Source organism: Sciurus vulgaris (genome assembly GCF_902686455.1).
Source record: "Sciurus vulgaris genome assembly, chromosome: 2".
NCBI classification, from domain to species: Eukaryota; Metazoa; Chordata; class Mammalia; order Rodentia; family Sciuridae; genus Sciurus; species Sciurus vulgaris.
Window position 1 is genome coordinate 35,872,505 of NC_136462.1, and position 21,413 is coordinate 35,893,917.

Here is a 21,413-nt window from a genome sequence, read left to right on the forward strand (position 1 = left end):
CTGGACTTAGGCAGAACTGTGAATCCTCCCATCAGGTGTCTGACCTGTGGAGACTCAACACTCCCAGGAACTGAGGTGCTGCCACTCCCTCACAAAAGGATGGGGAGATAGAACATGCCCTGGGCATGATAAGCAGCAAAGCAAGAAACGCTGTCCCAATGCCATAACAGTTGAGGGGAATTCCTAGAGGCTACACAGGCCCACCAAAACCTATGGCCTCACCTCACTGGCTCCATTTCCATCCACTGACTGCCATCTTTTCAACAAATATACCCAAAGGCATTCAGACATTTATGAGAAATAAATAAATATATATATAATATATACAATATATACATGTATTTGATATATGTGTATATATGTGTGTGAGTATATATATGTGTATACATGTATGTATGTGTATATATATCAAAGCCTTCAGACATTTATGAGGAAGATATTTGACGTATTTTTTCCTGGCAATGGTAAGATTAGAAGCCCCTGTCCTGCTGCTGTAAAGATAGCAGATTCTGGAGTCAAATACACTCATCAAGTGCTACAGCACATTCCTACACACACTAACACTCTCATGGTACTAATTCTAGACCATAATACAGATCCCATTTAAAGGCCTCTAATTACAGAAGGACCTACTTTGTTAAAATCTGTCAGCTCAGTGGTTAAGCAATCCCTATTTATTTAAAATGAATTAATTTAATTTTAAATAAAATTAAAACAACTATAAGTATAGCATAGGCCCTGGCAGACAGGGTAAAAGTGGGTCCTCATGCATAAGATGGCACCCAGTGGGTCTAGGCATACAGCTGTCTACCTATGAGTGGGCAGATGTAATTGGTGGTAGGCTCAGTCACACTTTCCTATCCCTATACCAAGCTGAGAAGAGGCTCTTTCCCCTGGATGCTTCAGGGCCACTGGATGGAAGCAGGGTGTGGAGATCTTGTATCCAGAGATGAGGGCACATGTACCTTTGTTGTGCCCACACAGCTACATTTTAGACTGGCACAGAAATGCTGACCCAGGGCACACCTTGGGCTCAGCACCAAATGTGCTGCTGAATAGTCAGGTACCCGCTGGCTGGCACCAGTATCCCTGAGCCTGCAGGTGGCTAAATGGGGAGGCGGCCACCTTGACATTCCCCTGCAGGCAGTGTTCCAGGTCCCTGCCAGAAGGATCGTCGGTGAAGAGAGCAAAGCCAGAGTGGGATGACTTCCTCATGCCTGTTTCCTGATTCAGTCGCTGCAGGAACTCATCAACTGTGGAGGAGCCATCAAAACCAACCACCTGTGGAGGAGGGGATGGCATTCTGAGCTCCCTATGCTTGTGGAGGCTTTCTACAGCAGGTAGAAAGAAGTGAGGGTGAATGCAAGGGGCCCAAGCAAGATAGTTCCCATATTCATACGCAGAGACCAAGGGAAGGAATCTGAGATTGCTCACTGTAAACCAAACAGACAAGCTTGGTCCCTCCTTCATTATCACTCTTGGAGGTCAGTTTCATGCCACTTTTCTGGTCATGTCAGCTTCCCTGTTCATGTGATGGTACAAAAGTTCTACTTTCAGAGCACCACATGATGAACTAATGCTCCCTCCCATGCCAAATCCTAGGCTCATCCCTTTTTCTGGTTTTCCTATGAAGAATCTGAAAGCCCACAAAGTCTTAGCACCCACCTGGGCCAGAGGTGTTTCTTCTAGACAGTAAGAACACTTGGGGCAGGAAGCATACCCAGTTTCCTCACCTGGTAAGTCCCATTGGCAAAGTGCACAGGGATGCTGAAGGGTAAGGAGTGGTGGAAGGGGTTTCTCAGCAAGATGGACACCACTTCCATGCGTGATGGTCTGGCTTCCCGCTCCCCTGTCTGCAGAGTCCGCTCCACTGCCCTCTGACAGTAGGTGGCATACTGGCCAGTTTCATTTCTAAAAAGGAGGAGGGGAACATTACGCACTCTGCTCATCCCTGCCTCTGTGGCATCCAGGTGCTTACCTTTAGCTAGCACCAAAACTAGCAGGGGTAGGTTGTGGGAAAAGCCCTGAAGACGGGTCTGTAGTATTAATTTGTCATTCAGGACATATCTGTGGTAGATTGCTAACATGCATACTTTCTTGCAGAAGAAGAACATAGAAACAGAATGAACATTTGGGGACAAATTGGTGGCAATGTGGTTTCAAAAGATCCCCTACAAAACACTCAAAGACACTTGGACTGGTGTGCAGAGAAGCCTAAGCATGCCTAGATCTCCATGTGCCCATCTGTACACCATGATGGATGACATCTCAACCCTGAGTAAATTTTGGAGGGGAGGAATAATCTGCTGTGTCTAGTCTCCCATCATTCCTCTTAATCATACTACAATCAGTAGTGGCAGTGGAAACACACTACTCACTTGGGATCTGCATGGCGTTGCAGCTGCTGCTTGACATACCAGAGGAAGTGATGCTGAGGCAGGAAAAGTGGGGCACACAGAGCCAGGAGCTGCCAACACTGCCAAGGGACACAGACAGGGTGGGCTGTGTGCTGAGTCTGCAGAGCCCCTGCCCTCATGGTCCTGAGCTGCAGAACCTTTGACACTTTTTCTCCACACCAGAGCCCCCAACCTACTAAGGGAACCAGGATGGCCAACTTGGTTAGGCTTTGTCCAGAATGGTGATCACACAATCTGACTTTGCACAGAGAGAAAAGCTGTACTGAGGCACACAGCACATTTGCCCAGTCACCTTTCACTTTCCCTTCCTCCTGGGCAGCCCTGGCCAGTGGTTCTCTTCAGATGTTCCATCCCCAGGGGATGCCCACCTGCATGAGGGAGTACTTCTGAGGTGGGCGGCAGCTGGTCTGCTTCATGAGTTGGCAGTAGATCTCGCTTTGCAGCTCAGGGTGAACCAGGCAGACCTGCAGTGCTGTCTGGGCCAGGGACACATGGTAGTCCACTGAGGCAGCCTCTACAGGCACATTGATGAAGAGCTGGCAGGACTGGGAGGGGAACAACAGTGGTACAGGCAGACACAGCACCATGGTTATTGTCCTGACAGTGCAATGGGTCTCTGACCCTAAGCAGAGCCCCAAGGGAGACTCAAATTCACACAGACAGCCCCTTCTAGGAAGAAGCACTGTTAACTGCTTGCTTGCAAGCATCTATGCTGGCTGAAGTTGCTACTCTGGGATAGAAACATTCTTTTTTTTTTTTTTTTTTTTTTTTTCCTGAGGTACTGGGTATTGAACCCAGAACTGCTTTGCCACTGAGCTACATCCCCAAACCTTTTTATTTTTTATTTTGAGACAGGGTCACACTAAGTTGCTGAGGCTGGCCTCAAACTTGTGATCCTTCTGCTTCAGCCTCCTGAGTTGTTGGGATGACAGGTGTGCACCACTTCATCCAGATGAATCTTTCCTTCTTTAAAGGTTTCCATTATACAAGCAAGACAAAAGTTTGTTTACATAAGAAAATTCATTTAAAAATTCGGATGAGCCACAAAGAACATTTTTAAATAGGTCAGAATCTCTGAGGTCCAGAAGCAATGCAAACCTGGCCCTTCTTACTGTGGACTACAGGAGGGCAGCCCTTCAAGTGAGCGTTTTCATTGGCATTTCCCAAAGTCCCAGGCCTCCCACTGCCTGCAGGAGGTTGCCATAAAGGAAGCCATGGGAGGACCCTTTCCCTTCCTCTGGATCACCCTGTGGGCTACCCTAACTGCATGGGTTTCCTCTGCCAATGTTATCACAGCCAAGCCTGGGCATGCAGTGTGGACACCACTGGCTGGTGGGCCTGGGTTATGTTCTCACTTTACCTTGAAGAGCTTAAGAGCCTCCGTCTGCAGGGCCTCAGAGGGCAAGGTAGTGAGGGAGGTGCACAGCCCATCTTTGCTGTAGCACAGCATGGGGTGCCTCCAGAGGGGGGAATCTGTCCAAAGCACAGCACCAGAGAGCAGTACAGTTACCATGGAGGAAAGAACTCACCTCCTACCCTCCCAGCCCCATCTTTAGTTTGTGGGGCAGATGATGATTTAACTCTCTGGGAAACATGGGTGTTCTGAGTTTATCATTCACAGACTGCAGGGTATGCAGGGGTACATTGCATGTACACACAAGTGTGGCCATACAGGAAGGCAGCCAGCACCTTGCTATGGAACTGCAAGAAGGACGAGTATGCATGGCTGGGGGTGTACCTGAGTGTAAGCAAGTGTGTGTGGGCAGCCTCTTCCTTACGGAGTCAGTGCTGGCTGGAGGAGCACACACATCAGACAAGCCTCAGAGCAGCAGTGAAAGGCTGTGCGTGATGGGTGCCTTGGTTCATTCCTGAGGACCCTAAGACTCAGTAGCAATATAAAGACCCCCAAACAGCCCCAGGTTTAGGTTAGCCTGATCCAAATTTAGGCCCCAATTATTGATTAACAAACTCTAACTACAGATTAACCAGCTACCTCCTTCCTTAGACCTCTGCCCAGCCAGCAAAGCTGCAGTCTGAAGAGTGAAACATTTACCCAGATCACTGAACAGTCTGATTCCCAAACTCCCCGAGAGAGTGCTCACCCTAAGTGTCTTGGCCAGAGACAGAGGGGCCCTGGAAAGTAGGATGGGGACTCCTGTTGTGGCTTAATTGTGTTTAGCACAGCTCCAGGGTACTGAAGTGCTTTCCCTGGGTTCCTGACCTATAAGCACCCAAGCCTCCACCCTCCAACCCACACCATGCTGGCCACCTGTGCCTTACCTGGATCTCCCTCACCATCCATCAGTTTTCCAATGAGCTGCTCATAGGCAGTGCCTACCTTGGCACTGCTGCCACCTGCAGCCACTGTGAGATGGTAAAGCCATGTATCCTGGAAAAGGGTGGGAAGCATTGGAAGCGGGAGGTTAGAGAGTGGAGGTGAACGTTCCAAAGAGGGTTCCCATAGTGGGATTCAGCCACTGTGGTTGGTTAAGTTTCTAAGGGGAAAGACTAGGGATCAGGTGAACATGGACCCATTTCCAAGTTTGTGGTTCTATCTCATGGCCCTAGTAAATATGTTGGCCACTGGGAATGAATTCAATGGAAAGCAATATTCCCATTCAGAAAATATTAATTGCCAAAGTGTCCAAAGAGGGAAATAACCTTGAATTTGGGGAAGCTCAGGGGAAAGAGAAGGGAAGGACAAAATCACAGGCCCAAGTTTGGCCACAGAAGCCCAGCCCCTACCTTACCTTTTCATGCTTGGTGCCAATGAGTAGGTAGGTAGGACTGTGCTCTGGGGGATGGATCACCAGGGTACAGTGGGAGGAAAGTAACCGTCCAGTGCCTCCAGCCTCATAGTCCTCATCTGAGTCACAGGATCGATCTACTTCCTCTATGCGTGCATCCCGCACAGGCAGACGACCCAGGGGTCGCTGTGGACATGAGCCTTACATGAGTGGGAGAGCCAGGGGGATGAGGGAATCTCCTCTCTCTGAATGCTTAAGCTCTAGAGGGTGGGAGTCTTTTATGGACAGATGGCAAGATGGGAAGGTGGAAGCTACAGCATTGCAGCTAGGCTGAGAGCATAATGGCAGCTAGGCTGAGAGCATAATGAGGCTTGCTTGGAGAATAATCAATAGACCATACAGGTCATGCATGCTGGCCACGTGCTCTGGAGGGATCTAGCCGGCTGGCTGTTGTACTAGTGGCAGATTTGGTTGGGTACAGGTCAAGATGGGGACTGCCATCAGGACATGGAGCCACAGCAATGTGACTTGGGGGAGTGGTTGCAGTCAGGAAGCTGAGGAAATACCTTATCCTCATGGCTCCGGTAATAGTAGAAGGTTTTCCCAACAAGAGCACACCAGACCAGCTTGGAGTGGCCATGCTTTACCTGGAGGACAGAAATGAACTGGCATTATTAGAACAAGAGTGTCCCAGAAAAAAATCAAGGACTGGCAATGAGAAGCCACAGGGAGACTCAGATCCTTAAGTGAAGATGCTACTCAGACTCCCTACTAATAGAACCCCTTTCACAGCAAAGGCACCATGATGCATACAATATGGCACCCCAGCCTTCCTTGGGCTATTGAGTGACCTATGACCTGCCATTACAAGATGGATACCAGGACAATCTGATATCCCTTCCAGGAAGTGAACATAGGAAGAACTTGCTAGTTGGCAGAGGCCAGGGTTGTCAGGATGCAAGGTAAGTAAGAGCCAAGGTAGGCTGAAGCCCTTGGGTGATCACAAATCATGAGGGAACAGAAACTGCAGAGGCAGAGAGAATAGCATCAATACAGCCCGAAGGGGGAAGTGGAGGTCAAGAGCAGAAGCCTGTGAGCACTGAGCCTGCTGAGTACAAGTTGCTCTGACTCTGGTGTTTGGTCTTATTAATGTGCTTCCTTGCCGGGTCCAGTAGCACATGCCTATAATCCCAGTGGCTTGGGAGGCTGAGGCAGGAGGATCTTGAGTTCAAAGCCAGCTTCAGCAAAAGTGAGGTACTAAGCAACTCAGTGAGACCCTGTCTCTAAATAAAACACAAAATAGGGCTGAGGGTGTAGCTCTGTAGTTGAGTGCTCCTGAGTTCAATTCCTTGTACCAAAAAAAAAAAAAAAAAAAAAGTGCTTCCTTGTTAACTTTTCTTTCCTTGGGGTTAACAAATGTTTCTCTGCTCCCTGAAGAGCCCTAACTAAAATGTCTTTATGGAAGGCCTAGGGCAATCTAGTCTTTGGATGACCAGCTATACTCAACCTGCCCAAGTCTCTTCTAACCACTATTAATCCTGAGGTGCAGTGGGTACAATGTGGGGGCAACCCCTAATGACCTCAAAATGGGTAAAACCATTCCTCTCCTTCCTGTGTTGGGAACAGTGATTCTAATAACCCTGAGTTCTGTTTCCAGGGTACCATCACCATCACCTTGTGGGGTCAGACCATGTGTGAGGGCCAACCTAGCTAGTTATGTGAGAAGCTCCTGGATTCAGGACACTGTGGGAAAGGAGGGAGCCCACCACCCCTTACCATTCTCACTCCCGGCTCCCAACTCAGGCAGTCCTGTTTCTCCCCTCCAGGCCCCTCATACCTTGGTCAGCCAGCCCTTCACAGTGGGCTTGGTGCCACCCTGAGGCAGGACTGGAGGCCCGGTGGCCTGTACCTTCAGCAAGCTCTGTAGGACCCGTATCCACTCCTCTAGGAGGCTGGGTGAGTCTGCTGTCAGGTAGTAGGTCTTCTTCTCCGAGATTAGCTGTGGAGGGCAAAGGATTGGGGCCAGAGGCAGCAAGACAGGCTCTGAGATGACACAAAACCTGAACTCACTGGATCTTCCTTATTCCTACTCTACTGCTTCCTCTCTTCTTTCCCTCCGTGTCTTTTCTACTCTCACTCTCACACTGTCTCCTCTTCCTTTCTCATAATCTAGGATAACATTCTTATGTTGATCTGAAGTCTTTCATCCATGTTTATTTTGCCCCATCTTTTTCTCAAACAAAGTCATATCCAAACCCAGCATCTGATTTGCCTAAAATACTAACTCCTATGATCAGGTTCACCTGGAATGTCTGCGCACCCTCCCCTCGAACAATTTGGCAATGGGAATTCAGATCCACTTGACCTTGAGGTTTCCGAATGACATCACTCTGTAAAAAAGGAACAGAGGAAAGCATTGGAGGCTTCTCAGAGCATCACTTACCCTCATATCTTACTCCAGGTCACAGGCAAAGGGGAAAGTAATTCCCAAGCTTTCCTGGCTGTGGTATGATGGATAACTTGTTCTAGATTCTGGTTCTAATTCTAAATGAAACTATAAACAGAAGCATGGGTCCTCCTAATGCAAACCTCAAAAAAGATTGAGTAAGCCTTTAAAATTGGGTCAGAAGCCACCAGGTTATAGAATAATAAAGTCCTTAAATTCTTTTTACTAAACTGGGCATAGTGGTTCAGATCTGTAGTCACAGCTACTTGGGAGGCTGAGGCAGGAGGATCTCTTAAATCTAAGAGTTCAATCCCAGATTGGGTAGCATAGTAAGACCCCATCTCAAAAAAAAAAATCTTTTCACTATATTCTTATGAAGTATGGCAAATATGTGGCATATATATCACTACTATTGTTTTTTCCAGTGTTACTGCAGACATCAGTAATCAATCATAGCATGCTTACCATAGAGAAATATAGTTCCAGAATCCTTAACACAGAGTATGGAATTGGAAACAGACACTACCAATCAAATGTGGTTTATACAAGAGACAAGGCCTATTTTCCCTCTTCAAAACATTAAAATTAGTTTTAGGGAGTTCCTGTCAAACTAGTTCCCAACATCAAGGCTCCTTAATTCCAGACAGTGGAAGGAGGAGGGGGAGAAGGCAATAGGTTGTCTGTTAGACGAAGTGAGGGCAGCCTGGGAACAAATCTTTTACAGGACTAAATATGAGAAGAAATAAGCTTCTGAAGGAAGAAGAAATTCCCAAGCCAACTGGTCGAGAGCTGACTTGACTATCTTGGGCCTTATTTCATTGTGAGAAGCTATGACCAGCTTCACGGTCTCTGGCATGGCTCAGAGCTCTGGGTACCTGATAGGTGACTCTCACTGCCAGCCAGACCTGTGCTCTGGTCTTGGGCCACACTGCCTTTCTTTCAGTCCTTATCATACAGTTCTGAGTCTAGAGTGGGATCTTTCTACCTATAGTCCTGGAGGAGGGGTCTCACCGGGGACTTGTAGTACAGAATTTGTCCTGGTCTCAGGACAAACCAGCGCCTCTTCCATGTCTTCACCCGGCTTCCCATTTTCAGCAGGTAGCCTGACTTTTCCAGTGACTCCTGTGGGGTGAGAGCATAGAGAGGGAGACAGAAAGGGGAAATCACTTGGGGCTCTGCATCACATAAGTCAAAATCGTCAGCTGAGTCACTGCTTTGACATCAATTTTTAAAAAACTTACTGGGCACCTATTCCTTGCATTTATTTTCTGTGGACCATACCCTGTTGAGGGTTGAGAGAAGACTAAATAAAGCAGGGTGGGCCTGCATGGAAGGGCTTCCACAATGGCTGGGGAAGATAATTCTTGGTCTGCCATAAGAAAGCAGCAGATGAGGGACTCAGGGGAGAGGTTGGCTGGGAAGAGCTTCAGGAAACAGCCAGACCTGAACAGGCTGTTGAAGGAAAGGTCAACATCTCCTTCACAGACAGGCTGAGAGAAGGAAGGTCATTCTAGGCAGCATGGCATGAGAGATGAGGCTGGCCTGGGGAACAACAGGCACAGGCCAGGGCAGAGGGTTTGTGGAGGTGGGCAGGTAGATAGGGCAGTGGAGTAGTGTGGAGCCAGTGCTGGGGATTTAGATCTGGACTCACTGCTGGCCCTGGCATGTGGTATAAGTCTCTGAGCCTTAAGCATCTCATCCCTAAGATGGGACAGGAATCCCAAGAGGACCACGAGGACAAATGAGATGTGCAGTGCAGGAAGAGCACTGAAGACCATGCCTGGCATTGAGAAACTCAATCACGACAGCCACGTCAGCAACTGAGGATCAGCATGGAGATAAAGTAATAGGTGCAAACCCCTCACAGGGTGCCAAGGAGCTCCCTGGGCTCCTTCATTCCCCCTTTGGCCCCCCAGGGTCTGTGTGTATCTGCTTCCATCACTGGACACTCCCAGCCCACTCCCCAGGGCTGTCTCCCTCTCTGCACCAACCCAGGGCCCCGACCCCCTTAGCCCCGGCAGCCTCTGCAGCCTCTACTGCAAGTCTGTCCCACTGTGCCCCCTGCTGCTCACGCCGCCTAGGCCCAGCCCGTCGATGGAGTAGGACGAGGTGCGCTGAAGTTTGTGCTCAGGCTCTGAGTAGTCACTGTCCAGCGAACAGGCATCAGGAGGAATGGCGTAGTCACCCTCGGAGCTCAGTGAAGACATGGAGACCCCTGGCCACCAGAGGAGAAAGCAAGGTCTGGGTCCCCCAACTCCCAACTTACATGGCCCAGGGGCTACAGAGTCTTATCCCACACCTGGGAGTGCCCCACCACCACTGTCTGGGGCTGAGGGTAGAGCTGCTGGGGATCCAAAGTACAGATCAAGCAAGGGCCCCCATGTACAAATCTCATGGAAACGGTCAGGGGACCCTCCTGCTCCCCTTCTCTGTACCTCTCTTGATGGCCCGGGGACTGCATAGTCCGCTGGTCTTCCTACACTCAGAACAAGGGACTGACATCCGGAAACTGGCCTGAGAGCTGCAGTCATCATCAGACCCAGAGGAGTCATCCACGAAGGGCACACTGCTGATCTGCATGGCTCTCTGCAAGACAGGTCCCCTCACCCACTGTAGCTCAGGCTGCAAAACAAGCCTTTCTCACCCAACAATTTATAACTGGATTCCAACTGACCAGGCTGTGGCCCTCACAGCCTGTCTGGGGCAACACAGAGGCCATTCACCCATCACTGAAAACAACTGTCCCAAATGGTATAAGGTTCCTTCCTGACCTCATTCCTGTGTTCTTACCTCCATGCTGCTCCTTGGGCCTCCCTCCCACCCACATGATCTTCTGTGACCCCCACAGAGCTGTGCCATCCAGGACTACCCCCTGCCTGCTATGCCCTTGCTCCCTCCACTGTAAGGACAGAAAGTCATGCCACAGGTCAGGCAGAGTGGGGAACAGGAGTGAGAGATCTTGAAAGGCAAACATTTTAAAAGACTTGATTATCTCAATGTTGATGAAAGTTTGGGGAAAGAGCAGGGGGTTGGAACATTCCAGCGTGACAAAGTTTATTTATTTATTTTATGTGTGTGGTGCTAGGGATCAAACTCAGGGCCTCACACATGGCTAGGCGAGTGCTCTGTGGCACCCCCAGCCCATAAAGCATTTTTAAGAAAGTCATGTGGCAGTACCTGTGAACATCTAAAATGCTCATATAACCTGCCCAGAGATTCCACCTTCTGAACTCTCTACATTCAAGTGCACAAGGATATACATGCACAATGATGCTCACTGCAACATTTATTTTAGAGAAAGATGACCATAAACTATTGTAAATCAGTGGAGGAAAGCTTAAGGCAGTTTTGGACTAGCACAGCCATGCAAAGAGGGTGCACAGCTTGATCTATGTCAGGTGAGCAATGAGGCACAGTATGGTATGTGTCAGATGGTCTCCTTTGTATGCATATGTAGGCATGCATGTGGGAGAGAATGAAAAGTGAGGAGATAAAGAGGGAGACAGGAAAAGTGGGGGAGAGAAAGAGTGCATATACATATTTATAAATGCATTTGTAAATAAATGTATCAGAGGGCCTGACAAAATAAACACTAAACCATGAATGATAGTTGTCTCTGGGGTTAGGAATTAAAGAAAAACAACTATGAGAGGAAATTTCATTTTTTTATTCTTCTATAAAGATTCAGAAACAAATAATAAAAAGACAAAAATGTATATAGAAGCATCATGTTGTAGTTACATCTTATTTTGCTTTAAAAAATAAGTAGTAATGTTAGCAATGTTATGGAGCATGTGTTTAAACATATATAAACAATTCTGGAAGGAGTCCCACGGCTCTCTGGGACCTGGGAAGAAGGAAAGACATGAGAAAAGATGGGAGTAGAGTTGGAATAGGCAGAGATCTAACCTTTAACTTCTTATTTTGTCAAATTCTTATTGACTCAAATTTTTATAAATGCAGGTTTCTTTATAATCAGAATTATAAATAATGAATCAAAATGGCATATGATGAGTTGAACTCACTGTTCAAGGTCACTGTGTGTAGTGCCTGGTCCTCAACCCCCTCCCCACCAAGTTCCTGTATGCCAAGACCAGGCGCTCTCCTGATAGGGATGTCCCCTCTTTATATAGCAGTTTCTTACCCCTTTCAGCGCTGTGTAGACAGGCACAGTGACATTCTTGTAGACAAGGCCAGAGAAAGACACAGGGGACGCAAGGGCAGGAGGGCTTGAAGCTGGAGGAAGAGAGGGATGGGATGAACTAAGGTGGCAGAGAGGTATGTGGGGGAGGCATCTTCTCTTCCTCCCTTCCGTTCCCCTGGACTTCTTAGGGGACCACCATAGAAGAGGAACCACCACCATGAAATCCAAAATTCTTACCCTTTAATCATTTTCCCCTCCACATGGTTTGCATGTGTCCCACCCTTGCCAAAGTGGGTTACAAACCATGTGCCATGGGGCTCCCAGCACTGTGGGCATGCTGGGGCTGGCCAGCAAATCAGGAGCTAGGAGGCAGGACTGAACCTGCATGACTTCCTTTTCCCTCCTGCACTGCCCTGGCCTTGAGACTGCACCTGAACTGCACCTGCTGGGGAAGGGCACCGGCACCAGGCCACCCAACCCTGGGTGTTGCTCAGTCTCCACCTCCCTGCTTGCCCACTCTGCCCCCACTGGCATTTGAGCCCTGTGGGCCTCACGTGGACTCACCACAGCAGGCAGCATGACTTCGGGAAGACACATCTGACAGGTGCATGCCCGAAGTGGCCACTGCATAGATCCGGCTCTCCTGGAATGAGAGTCCCAGGTCAGGACCAGGACAGTGTATGCCCCAGGCAAGTGGAAAGCATGACTTTGGAGATGGGCAGACCTGGGTCCATACCTAGGGTGGGCCAGTTACTGGCTGAGGGATCTCAGCCAAGTTTCTTCATTTCCCTCAGCTCTAAAATGGAGGTGATAATACTGACCTTCCAGGAGGCTGGTGTGGAATCAAGTGATTTTGGTTTTTTTTTTTTTTTTTTTTTTTCTGGTGATGCTGGGAGAAGTTAGGGGTGTTGATAATAAGGAAGTCAGAGCTATATGGGAAGGGTATGCTCTTTGGAAATCCAGCCATTTGGAACTAGGACATGCTATCTTCTTAAAGCAACACTTAAATCATAGGGCCAACCTATAAAACCTATTTAGCCCAAAGGGACTCCAAAACTCCAAAGTAAGACACTTACAGAGAATGTGGGCCCTAAGGTCTCCCACCCACTTGGGGCCTAAAGCAGGCCCCTGGGCCTTGGGAGCTTGATTGTCCTAACAAACCACAAGGCCCTGCCCAGGCTATTCCAGATCTGTTTGCTCCACTTACCCCACAGGGAAAACAAAGGCCTGCTCAGGTGACATGAGTCACAGGGGCTGGAGAGGACGGTCAGTCAGCTTTGGGAGGAATGCCAGTCTGGCCTAGGGAGGCAGCTGGGGGCCAGCTGGGCTGGGGACAAGGCTGGGAGGGAGTGGGTTATCCACTGGGGTGTGGCTCTAGAGGCAGGCAGTAGCATGGGGGCAACTGAGGGAAGAGGCTGGTGATGTGGGCTGAGATACTGAGGTAACTGGAGCCTTGGCAAGACAAGAGGTGGCGGGGCAGTGAGGAAGGATGACCAAGGAGGGCACTGTGCACGCAGGGCATTCCCGAGCTTACACAGAGCAGATAAATCAGGCGCAAGCCATGAAATTAGGCAGAGAAAAGAGGATTTCTGCCAGCAGTGGTCATGGAATTAAACCAAGGCTCGTCTCTAACTTCACAAAGGAAATGAAACTCAAGCATGAGGGACTGAGGGACTGTTTGGCAAAAGGGTATCTAAAGCCTACCTCACAGAATTGTCTTAAGGTAAGGATTAAGGGAAAAGGCTCTACAAACTCCAAAGGCAAATCGTGTATCTGACTCCCTCCCGAGTGAGAAATGTCCTTCTATAGTTCCCAGGCTTTTTTTCCCCCCTAGATGGTCACTGCCCAGGTCTTGCCTTAGAGATGAGCGAAGTCCCATGGGGACAGGGTGATCCTACCTCAGGGGTCTAGGATGAGCCGGCATTGTGGCATTGTCTTGTTTCCCTCAGGAGCAAGTTACAAAGAGGATTGAAAACAGGAGACAAATTCTCCTTAAATTGCATTGGGCGATTCCTAGTGTCCCTGGGACCCAGCTGAGAGAGGGAGGTTAATGTTTTCCCTTAAAACCTGAATCCCAGAGTGTAGCTGATGTTACATGGGCAATGGTGTCTGAAGCATTTTATTGTTTTTGTTGTTTGAGATCAGGTCTTGCAATGTTGCCCAGGCTGAACCTGAACTCCTGCCTTCTGCCTCTGCCTCCCAAGTCCTGGGACTATAGGTGTGTGACACTGGACCATCAAAAGCATTTTATGTATTTTATCCTCTCCTTTCTCTCTCCCCCTTCTCCACTCTCCCCCTTTCTTTCTCTCATGCACACGTATGCACACACTTAATATGTACAGGCAGAACACAAGAGCCACTCTTAGTCACCACAGTGGATGGTGGTATTTGGGCAAAATGATCAGGGTAAGCAATACTTCTCTGGGTTAACATCTGCTAAGATCTCTTGCATGTCCCTTGTCTGAGTGTTCCCTCACCCCACCTCTGCTATAGGGCTCCAGAGCAAAACAATGAACAAGAAGAGCATCAGCAGCCATGTCCTAAAGGATGGTCAGCCAGGGGGCCATGGCACTTTCCTATCTCCTAACCTTCCATACAGCCTGCTTTCTGCTCAGCTTTGTCTCTAGTTTGCAGGTGGCCTGTGGCCATCAGCAGCTGGTCAGCACTCACTGCTAAGGGTGCAGGCAAAAAGCCTGGGCAGGGGTCTCCCTGATCCAGTGCTCCAAAAGGAGGCCCTAGAAGGTGCTGCTGAAATTAGGGATCTCCCAAGTAGTGGTGTGGGGAGACAGTCCTGCCCCAGGGTACCCCACTGCCTCTGCTGCCAGGAGCTGTCCCTCACAGTGCTGCCGCACACAGTAGCATCTGGTCTGACCATGAGTAAGAGACTGACCACTGCCCTGGCCATGTTCCCAGGAGGCTGTACAGCTAGAGTGCTGCTGCTGGGCTCCAAAGGCAGTGGAACCTCAGTTCAAACCCAACTTTCCCTATCCCCACAAGACCCTGGACAAGCAGCTAAAATGGAGGGGACCCCAGTTTCCAAGGGTCTCAAGGGGAGAAACAGCACCAATTCCTCACACAGCTGAGACTCCTTCCCACTTGCCAGGCCCTGTGCTTAAGCCCTTTACACCTCATGTCATCCTCACCACCCACCTAAGAAATGTTACTAACACCCCACCTACCCTATTTTTACTTTAAAATTTTATCTCAGAAAATGTCAGACACAAGGGGCTGGGATTGTGGCTCAGTGGTAGTGCGCTCACCTAGCACTTGTGAGGCCCTGGGTTCGTTCGATCCTCAGCACCACAATAAAGGAAAATAAAGGTATTGTGTTCACCTACAACTAAAATATATAATTTTTTTTTTTTAAATCAGACACAAAAGTAGGGAAAATAGTATAGATTATGACCTTGAACCCACTGCCCAGCTTAACTATGTACTCATGCAGGGCTGGTCTTGTTTTATCTGTGTCTCCAACTCCACCCAAGGTCATTAATTCTGAAGCAATTCCACTGGACATTGTGTAATTTTATCCAATGTTACAAGTAAGGAAGTTAAGCTCAGAAATGAAAATAGCTAGGTGGGTATGGTAGTACACTCCTGTAATCCCAGCTATGCAGGAGGCTGGAGCAGGAAGATTCAGTTTGAGGCCAGTCTGGGCAATTTAGGGAGACCTTGTCTCAAAAGAAAAAAAAAAAAAAAGGCTTAGTGGTGGAGAACTTGCCTAGCATGTGTGATGGGCTGGGTTCAACCCCTGAGTATGGCAAAAAAGTAAAAAAAGAAATAAAAATAGTCAACATTTACGTATCATTTACCACTCGTAAGGACTAGATACCAACACATATATCCCCACAACAGTCCTATAAGGTAGCCACTATTATCCTCATTTTATAAATAGGGAAACCAAGGCACAGAAATTTAGTAACTTGACCAGGGTCACATAGTTAGCATTTCAACCCTAGTGGTTTCTTCCTGGAATCTGTGCTCTTAAACCGACACCCAAAAAGTTACAAATATGAAGAGATAATGTGTACAGAGTACCCAGGTCAGTGTGTGGCACTCGGTGAGACTGAGAAATGACTGCCGGCCACCATTCACATTACTTCAGATTCTGGCTCTGCCCCCTACTAGCTGGGTTGGTTGGGAGGACGGACCTCAGAGTCCTCGTAGGAATGCCAACCCCATCTCATACTCAGTGTGTAGATGTTCTCAATATATCCGTGAGCTTACTGCTGGCTCTGCCCCTCTGCCCGGCCCCAAGGTTGTCTCTTACCCATGATGGAAACCGGTGTAGCGGGGGTGTGGGTGGTTTATTCCCTAGCTCATCTTTCTCCAGTTCAGGTCCAGGGGCCTTCAGGTTCTCTCCTTCCTCTTTCCCTGCTGGAGGTGGCTCCTCCATTTCCATCTTCTCTGGTTCTTCCTGGAGCTCATTTGGGGGCTTTAGCTTTGAAAGGACAGAGGGATGGAGGGCTGACAAAGCCCCAACCTCAATGTTTACCACATGGTCAAAGTGCCCTGGGCCTACCTGGGGTTGGCTGTGGTGCCTTTTGGCCACCCGGATGCTATCCCAGGGGGTGCTGGAAACCCGTGTCTTTGGAAGGGTTAGGCTGCTGCCAGGGCCGCTTTCCCTGGCAGAGGTCTTGGTCCCAAAGAGCACCCCTCCATGATGAGCAGTGGCCAGGCCCTCCCCCCAGGAGGCTGAACCACATCTCGGGGGGACAGGTTTCACACCCAGCTGGCTGGGAGAGCCCTCTCTTTCCAGATGAGGTTGAAGGGTCTTGGCCTCTGCTATTTCTCCAGGGTGGACAATGCTGGAAGTAGAATCCTCCACTGGGCTTCTGGCTTCAGACACGGAGCCTTTGCTCTGCAGGGCACCCAGACAAGGCCCAGGCATAGCCGCCTTCAAAGCCTGGGCCTGAGAACCACAGACCTGCCCGACAGCCTGAGCTCCTGGCTGTGAAGGGACAGAATTCTGCTCTGGGGCTTCCTGGGGGGCCACCAGCAGCTTCCCTGAAGGCGCCATCTGAAGAGCTGTGATTGGGGCAAAAACAGGCATATTGAGAGCTCTCTCAAATCAGGACCACACTCCAATGCACATACATGCCCAGGCCTGCCTACCTTCCAGAGCATCTTGAAGGGCTCCCACTTGCTCCACCAGACGCTGATTACAGCTTTTCAGGTGCTGATTCTCCATCTCAAGCTGGGAAAAAAGAAAATGAAGATTAAGCAGGGCAGGGATGTATCTCAGTGGTAAAGTGCATCCTTGGTATGCTCAAGGTCCTGGGTTCCATAGAAGAAACCCTGCCCAGGTTTTTTGCCTGCACCCTTAGCAGTGAGTGCTGACCAGCTGCTGATTGCTGCAGGGGCACCTGGAAACTAGAGACAAAGCTGAGCAGAAAGCAGGCTGTATGGAAGGTTAGAAGATGGGAAAGTACAGTGGACCCATGGCTGACCATCCTTTAGGGCATGGCTGCTGATGCTCTTCTTGTTCATTGTTGTTTAATTCAGAGTAATTAGGAGGTATTATAAATAATTGCTAAATTAAAGGGGAATACCACAGCAGAGCATGTGCCCTGAAAGCAAACAGAACTAGGTGAATTCAGTAATCAATTCCACGGGAAAAAGACCAGGGTCTTTTTTTTGGTGTGTGTACCAGAGATTAAACCCAGGGACCCTCCACCACTGAGCCACAATTCCAGCCCTTTTTTTGTATTTTATTTAGAGACAGGGTCTCACTGAGTTGCTTAGCGCCTTGCTAAGTTGCTGAGGCTGGCTTTAAACTCGTGATCCTCCTGCCTCAGCCTCCCAAGCTGCTGGGATTACAGGCGAGTGCCACCTTGCCTGGCTTTTTTTAAATTGAAAAGAATGAAGAGGACAAAGAAGAAAAGGCAGCTAGTGGAGGGTGGTCTGAGTGTGCTCCTTAGAAGGAAACTGAGAGGACTTCTCAAAAGTGAGGTTCTTTACTTCTTCTCAAACTTAAACTCAGCACAAAGCTAGTCAGGAGCTCCAGGAAAACTAATCATGACAAAAGAACAGAAGAGTGAAGCCAGGTGCTGCAGAGTTTAACCTGAATGCAGGACAAATGGCTAAAAGATGAAGATCGGCAAGCCACCAACAAGCAGAGAAGGTAGGAACTTGAGAAAAAGCAACCCCATCCACACCCCAGGCCAGGCCCCCCCAAGATGAGCTCTCCACTCACCTCTGCTAACTTTAGCGTCACCCACTCCTTGATCTTTGCAGCTTTTTCTTGAACAATTTTTGCTTCCTCAGCTCTCAATTGCTTCTGAGGAAAGAGAGGGCCTTCAGTTAGCCACTGTGGTCATTGGTGGAGTGAATGACCAGAAGTGAGAAGCCAGGAGAAGAGACATCAAGCGATTAGATGGGGGGTGACCCAACAGAAAAAATTTTAATTCAGTTAGGATTTTTTTAAAAAAATTCTTAAAAAGTGGGAAGGGCCTTTTTAAGTATAATGCAAATTCCAAAAAGCTATGAAGGAAAAGACTAATCAATCTATATCATCACTATAAATTACTGTATGACCAAAAGAAGAATCCCTTAAACAAAATCAGAAGGATTTGCAACACAAAAAGGACACATACAAAGGGCTGTTTGAACAATCCAAAATATACATGCAAAGGATATGAACAGGAAATCAACAGAAAAAGAAAGATAAAGAGATCCATGAAAGCTGTTTGACCTCATTCATAATTTTAAGTATGCAGATAAAAACAAAACATTATTTTTCTCTAGTTAACATAATTTAGAAGTCTGATATTATCCCAAACTACCATCATGAATGCTGTGCACAACCTCTCTTATACAATTGGTAAAGCCTTTGGGGTGGCAATTGATGGCACCTGTCAACATTAAAAGTGTACATACCATTGATCCAACAAAGCCACAGCTCAGGAGTCATTTGCTGTAATATTACTTGAGAGAGTGACACAAACTAGAATACTCAAAACTGAAAACAGTCTAAGTGTCCACCACCACCAACACATTGTTTCAATAAACAGCACATCCACAGGATGAAAATAAAACACCATGCTTTGATAAACAAGAAACATTAATAGCCAGGAGTGGAAATTAAGGGTTGGGAATAAAGGAAGAATATTACTTGTCACTTTAGACCCTACTGGGTAGTTTTGTGCGTGTGTGTGTGTGTGTGTGTGTGTGTGTGTGTGTGTGTATCTTTTACTATAAGCATATATTACTTTTATTTTTAGTTGTAAATGGACACAATACCTTTGTTTTATTTATTTATTTGTATGTGGTGCTGAGAATGGAACCCAGTGCCTCCCATGAGCTGGGCAAGCGCTCTACTACTGAGCTACAGCCCCAGCCCAGCATGTATTACCTTTACAGTTAAAACAAAAAACAAAAAACAAAAAAGTCTGAATTAGCATATCACTAAGGATGAAAAGGAAGTCTATATTGAAAAAAAGCAGCCTAGATAGAATGAAACATGGGCTTAGATTCTGCATGAGGCTTATTTGCTCTAACACATAACCCTCTGCACCTGCACTGGCACCTCTAGAATGGGGGGATGAGCCATCCCCCTTGCTGGGCCACTCTGAGGATGAAGAGAGAGAAAGTACACAGCATGAGGTATCAGCCAGCTCTCCAATAAGACCTGGCCCCCTGATCTAAAAACCAGGGAGCAACAGGCGTCTGCTGAGTAGCTGAGAGACCAGCAATAAGGACTTTGGTTATGCTTCTAGGGAAAAATTGCCAAACAACTATTGAGAGGACAGACATAAGCTTCAAACTAGGGAAATGAGATGGGCATGTGAAAATGTTAGAGGGCTAGGGAGATCTTAAAGGTCACCGAGTTCAGGGTTTGGCAAACAATGGTCCACAGCCAACCCAGTCTTCTACCTGTTTATCCCCTGCCTAGTTTTGTAAACAAAGTTTTAATGGAACACAGCCATGCCCATTCATTTATGGATTGTTTTTGGTTGCTTTCACACCACAACAGCAGAGCTGAGCAGTTGCCACAGAGACTATGTGGCCCACTGAGCCTGAAATAGTTATTCTTGGGTCCTTTACAGAAGCAGTCAGTGAACCCCTAACCTAATTTGGTACCCTCTTTATACAGCAGTGCAAACTGAGGCCGAGAGATGAAATGAGTAGCCATTGTCAGTTTGTGGCACAGCTGAGACTCAAACCAGGTCTTTTGACTCTCACAGAAAAGTATTCTTTCTCTTGGAATCTTGACTTATTGATTATAATTATAATTTTTTTTTTTTCTAACTTAAGGAACTTTAGCAGGAGTCATTTTGCCCATCAATCCCCAGAATGCTGCCTCTTCCATAAACCCCTCAAAAGGGAAGCTAGGGTATCTCTAAACTTGATTAGACCTTCCACGTGTAAGAACTGTTTTCCCATGATTGTGCAGGAACACACAGTGCCCCACAGCATATAAAGGCACATCCAGTAAATGCTGATGAATGATTACAAATCTGCCAGAATTAACTGGAATCTTCATGGAGAATGCACATGTAGAAACTTAGTCACCTGACCCTACTGTGGAGTCCATTGTTAGAAATGGATGAAGCTCTGACACCAGGGGGAGGTTGGACCATAAAGCCAATGGCAGAGGGAAGGGACAGAGCTGGGATGAGGTTCATGAGATTGACAAGGGGAGGAGGCTGGGTATAGGTATTGGTAGTGGGGCATTCCAGAAGACCTCTGGGGAGTAAGGGTGCTAATTGTAGATGAAATCCTGAATAGTGGCTCCACATACTCAGGAAAGGAGGCTTTGATTTTCAGAGGAGGCAACAACTTAGGCCTCTGTCTACTCAGGTTCACTGAGAAACGTTGGCTAAACAGCTGACCAGGGTTAACTGTCTAGTCGTGTGTGATTCTGGTCACACTACAGACAAGAACTGTGTAGCACGTGTTGGCAAGGCACAGGCCAGCATGGAAAGGGAATAGTTCTCCTAACCAAGCACTGACCACGTATCTGATACTATATAGAGATTATCTTCCCTAATTCTCCCAAAATCCCTATGAAGCATTATAACCCCTTTTTTGTGAATGTGTAAACTAGAATCACCAACTTATACAATTTGCTCACAAGAGAGCAGCAGGTACTAAAGGTGGGATTCATACCCAGATTATTTGCCTCCAAAGTTTTTTTCCCTATATCCTCTGCCTGGCCTCTAATGGACAGACGTGAGAGGGAATCTTCCAATAATCAAATCTCCATGTAAAAGAAGAGGTTCATCACTACGGAACAAAGCATGTATCTTCCTAAATAAAATTTTAAAAATACTACCAAGTGATGTAGTAATCTCATTTGTGATTATATATCTGTAGTAAATAAAATCACTATTTCAAAGAGAGAGGGAAAAAACAGGCTCATGAGGGAGTGAATTTCCATCACTTTACGCCTCAAGCAGAGGGGTTCAAAAAACTGGGGGCCAGTAGGTGCAGATGTTGGGGGGACTGGTGCTCTGTTGCAAGTTAGCCCTTACCTGCTTCTCCAGTCGAGCCTCCAAATGGCTGATGAGCTCATCTTTGCCCTGCATGGCTTTCAGCAATTCTTGATATTTCTGGTGCAGGCTCCCTGTGGAGTCCACATTCTTCAGATTGGATAGTTTTACCTTCTCTTCCATCACACCCACCTGAAAAGTACCAATGCCCTCATGAGGTCTCAC

At 47.7% G+C, this 21,413-nt stretch overlaps 1 protein-coding gene across 3 annotated transcripts in view; it reads right to left on the reverse strand.

Annotated features, from left to right (window-relative positions):
* Positions 1-21,413, reverse strand: part of PLEKHH1 (pleckstrin homology, MyTH4 and FERM domain containing H1) — a 47,109-nt gene that overhangs the window by 7,582 nt on the left and 18,114 nt on the right. For 2 of the 3 annotated variants that reach the window (XM_079126583.1, XM_079126585.1), the window contains exons 4-22: positions 21,231-21,380; positions 17,951-18,034; positions 16,870-16,951; positions 16,025-16,782; positions 12,319-12,397; positions 11,755-11,846; positions 10,046-10,196; positions 9,683-9,825; positions 8,622-8,732; positions 7,468-7,554; positions 7,002-7,163; positions 5,731-5,811; positions 5,168-5,350; positions 4,698-4,806; positions 3,778-3,890; positions 2,786-2,962; positions 2,379-2,476; positions 1,734-1,911; positions 1,126-1,281 (exon numbers count right to left, since the gene is read on the reverse strand). In XM_079126583.1, the coding sequence (XP_078982709.1) occupies positions 1,126-1,281; positions 1,734-1,911; positions 2,379-2,476; positions 2,786-2,962; positions 3,778-3,890; positions 4,698-4,806; positions 5,168-5,350; positions 5,731-5,811; positions 7,002-7,163; positions 7,468-7,554; positions 8,622-8,732; positions 9,683-9,825; positions 10,046-10,196; positions 11,755-11,846; positions 12,319-12,397; positions 16,025-16,782; positions 16,870-16,951; positions 17,951-18,034; positions 21,231-21,380 (2,994 nt within the window). The remainder of the gene's footprint in view (positions 1-1,125; positions 1,282-1,733; positions 1,912-2,378; positions 2,477-2,785; positions 2,963-3,777; positions 3,891-4,697; positions 4,807-5,167; positions 5,351-5,730; positions 5,812-7,001; positions 7,164-7,467; positions 7,555-8,621; positions 8,733-9,682; positions 9,826-10,045; positions 10,197-11,754; positions 11,847-12,318; positions 12,398-16,024; positions 16,783-16,869; positions 16,952-17,950; positions 18,035-21,230; positions 21,381-21,413) is intronic. The other variant, XM_079126584.1, reaches the window with a different exon arrangement.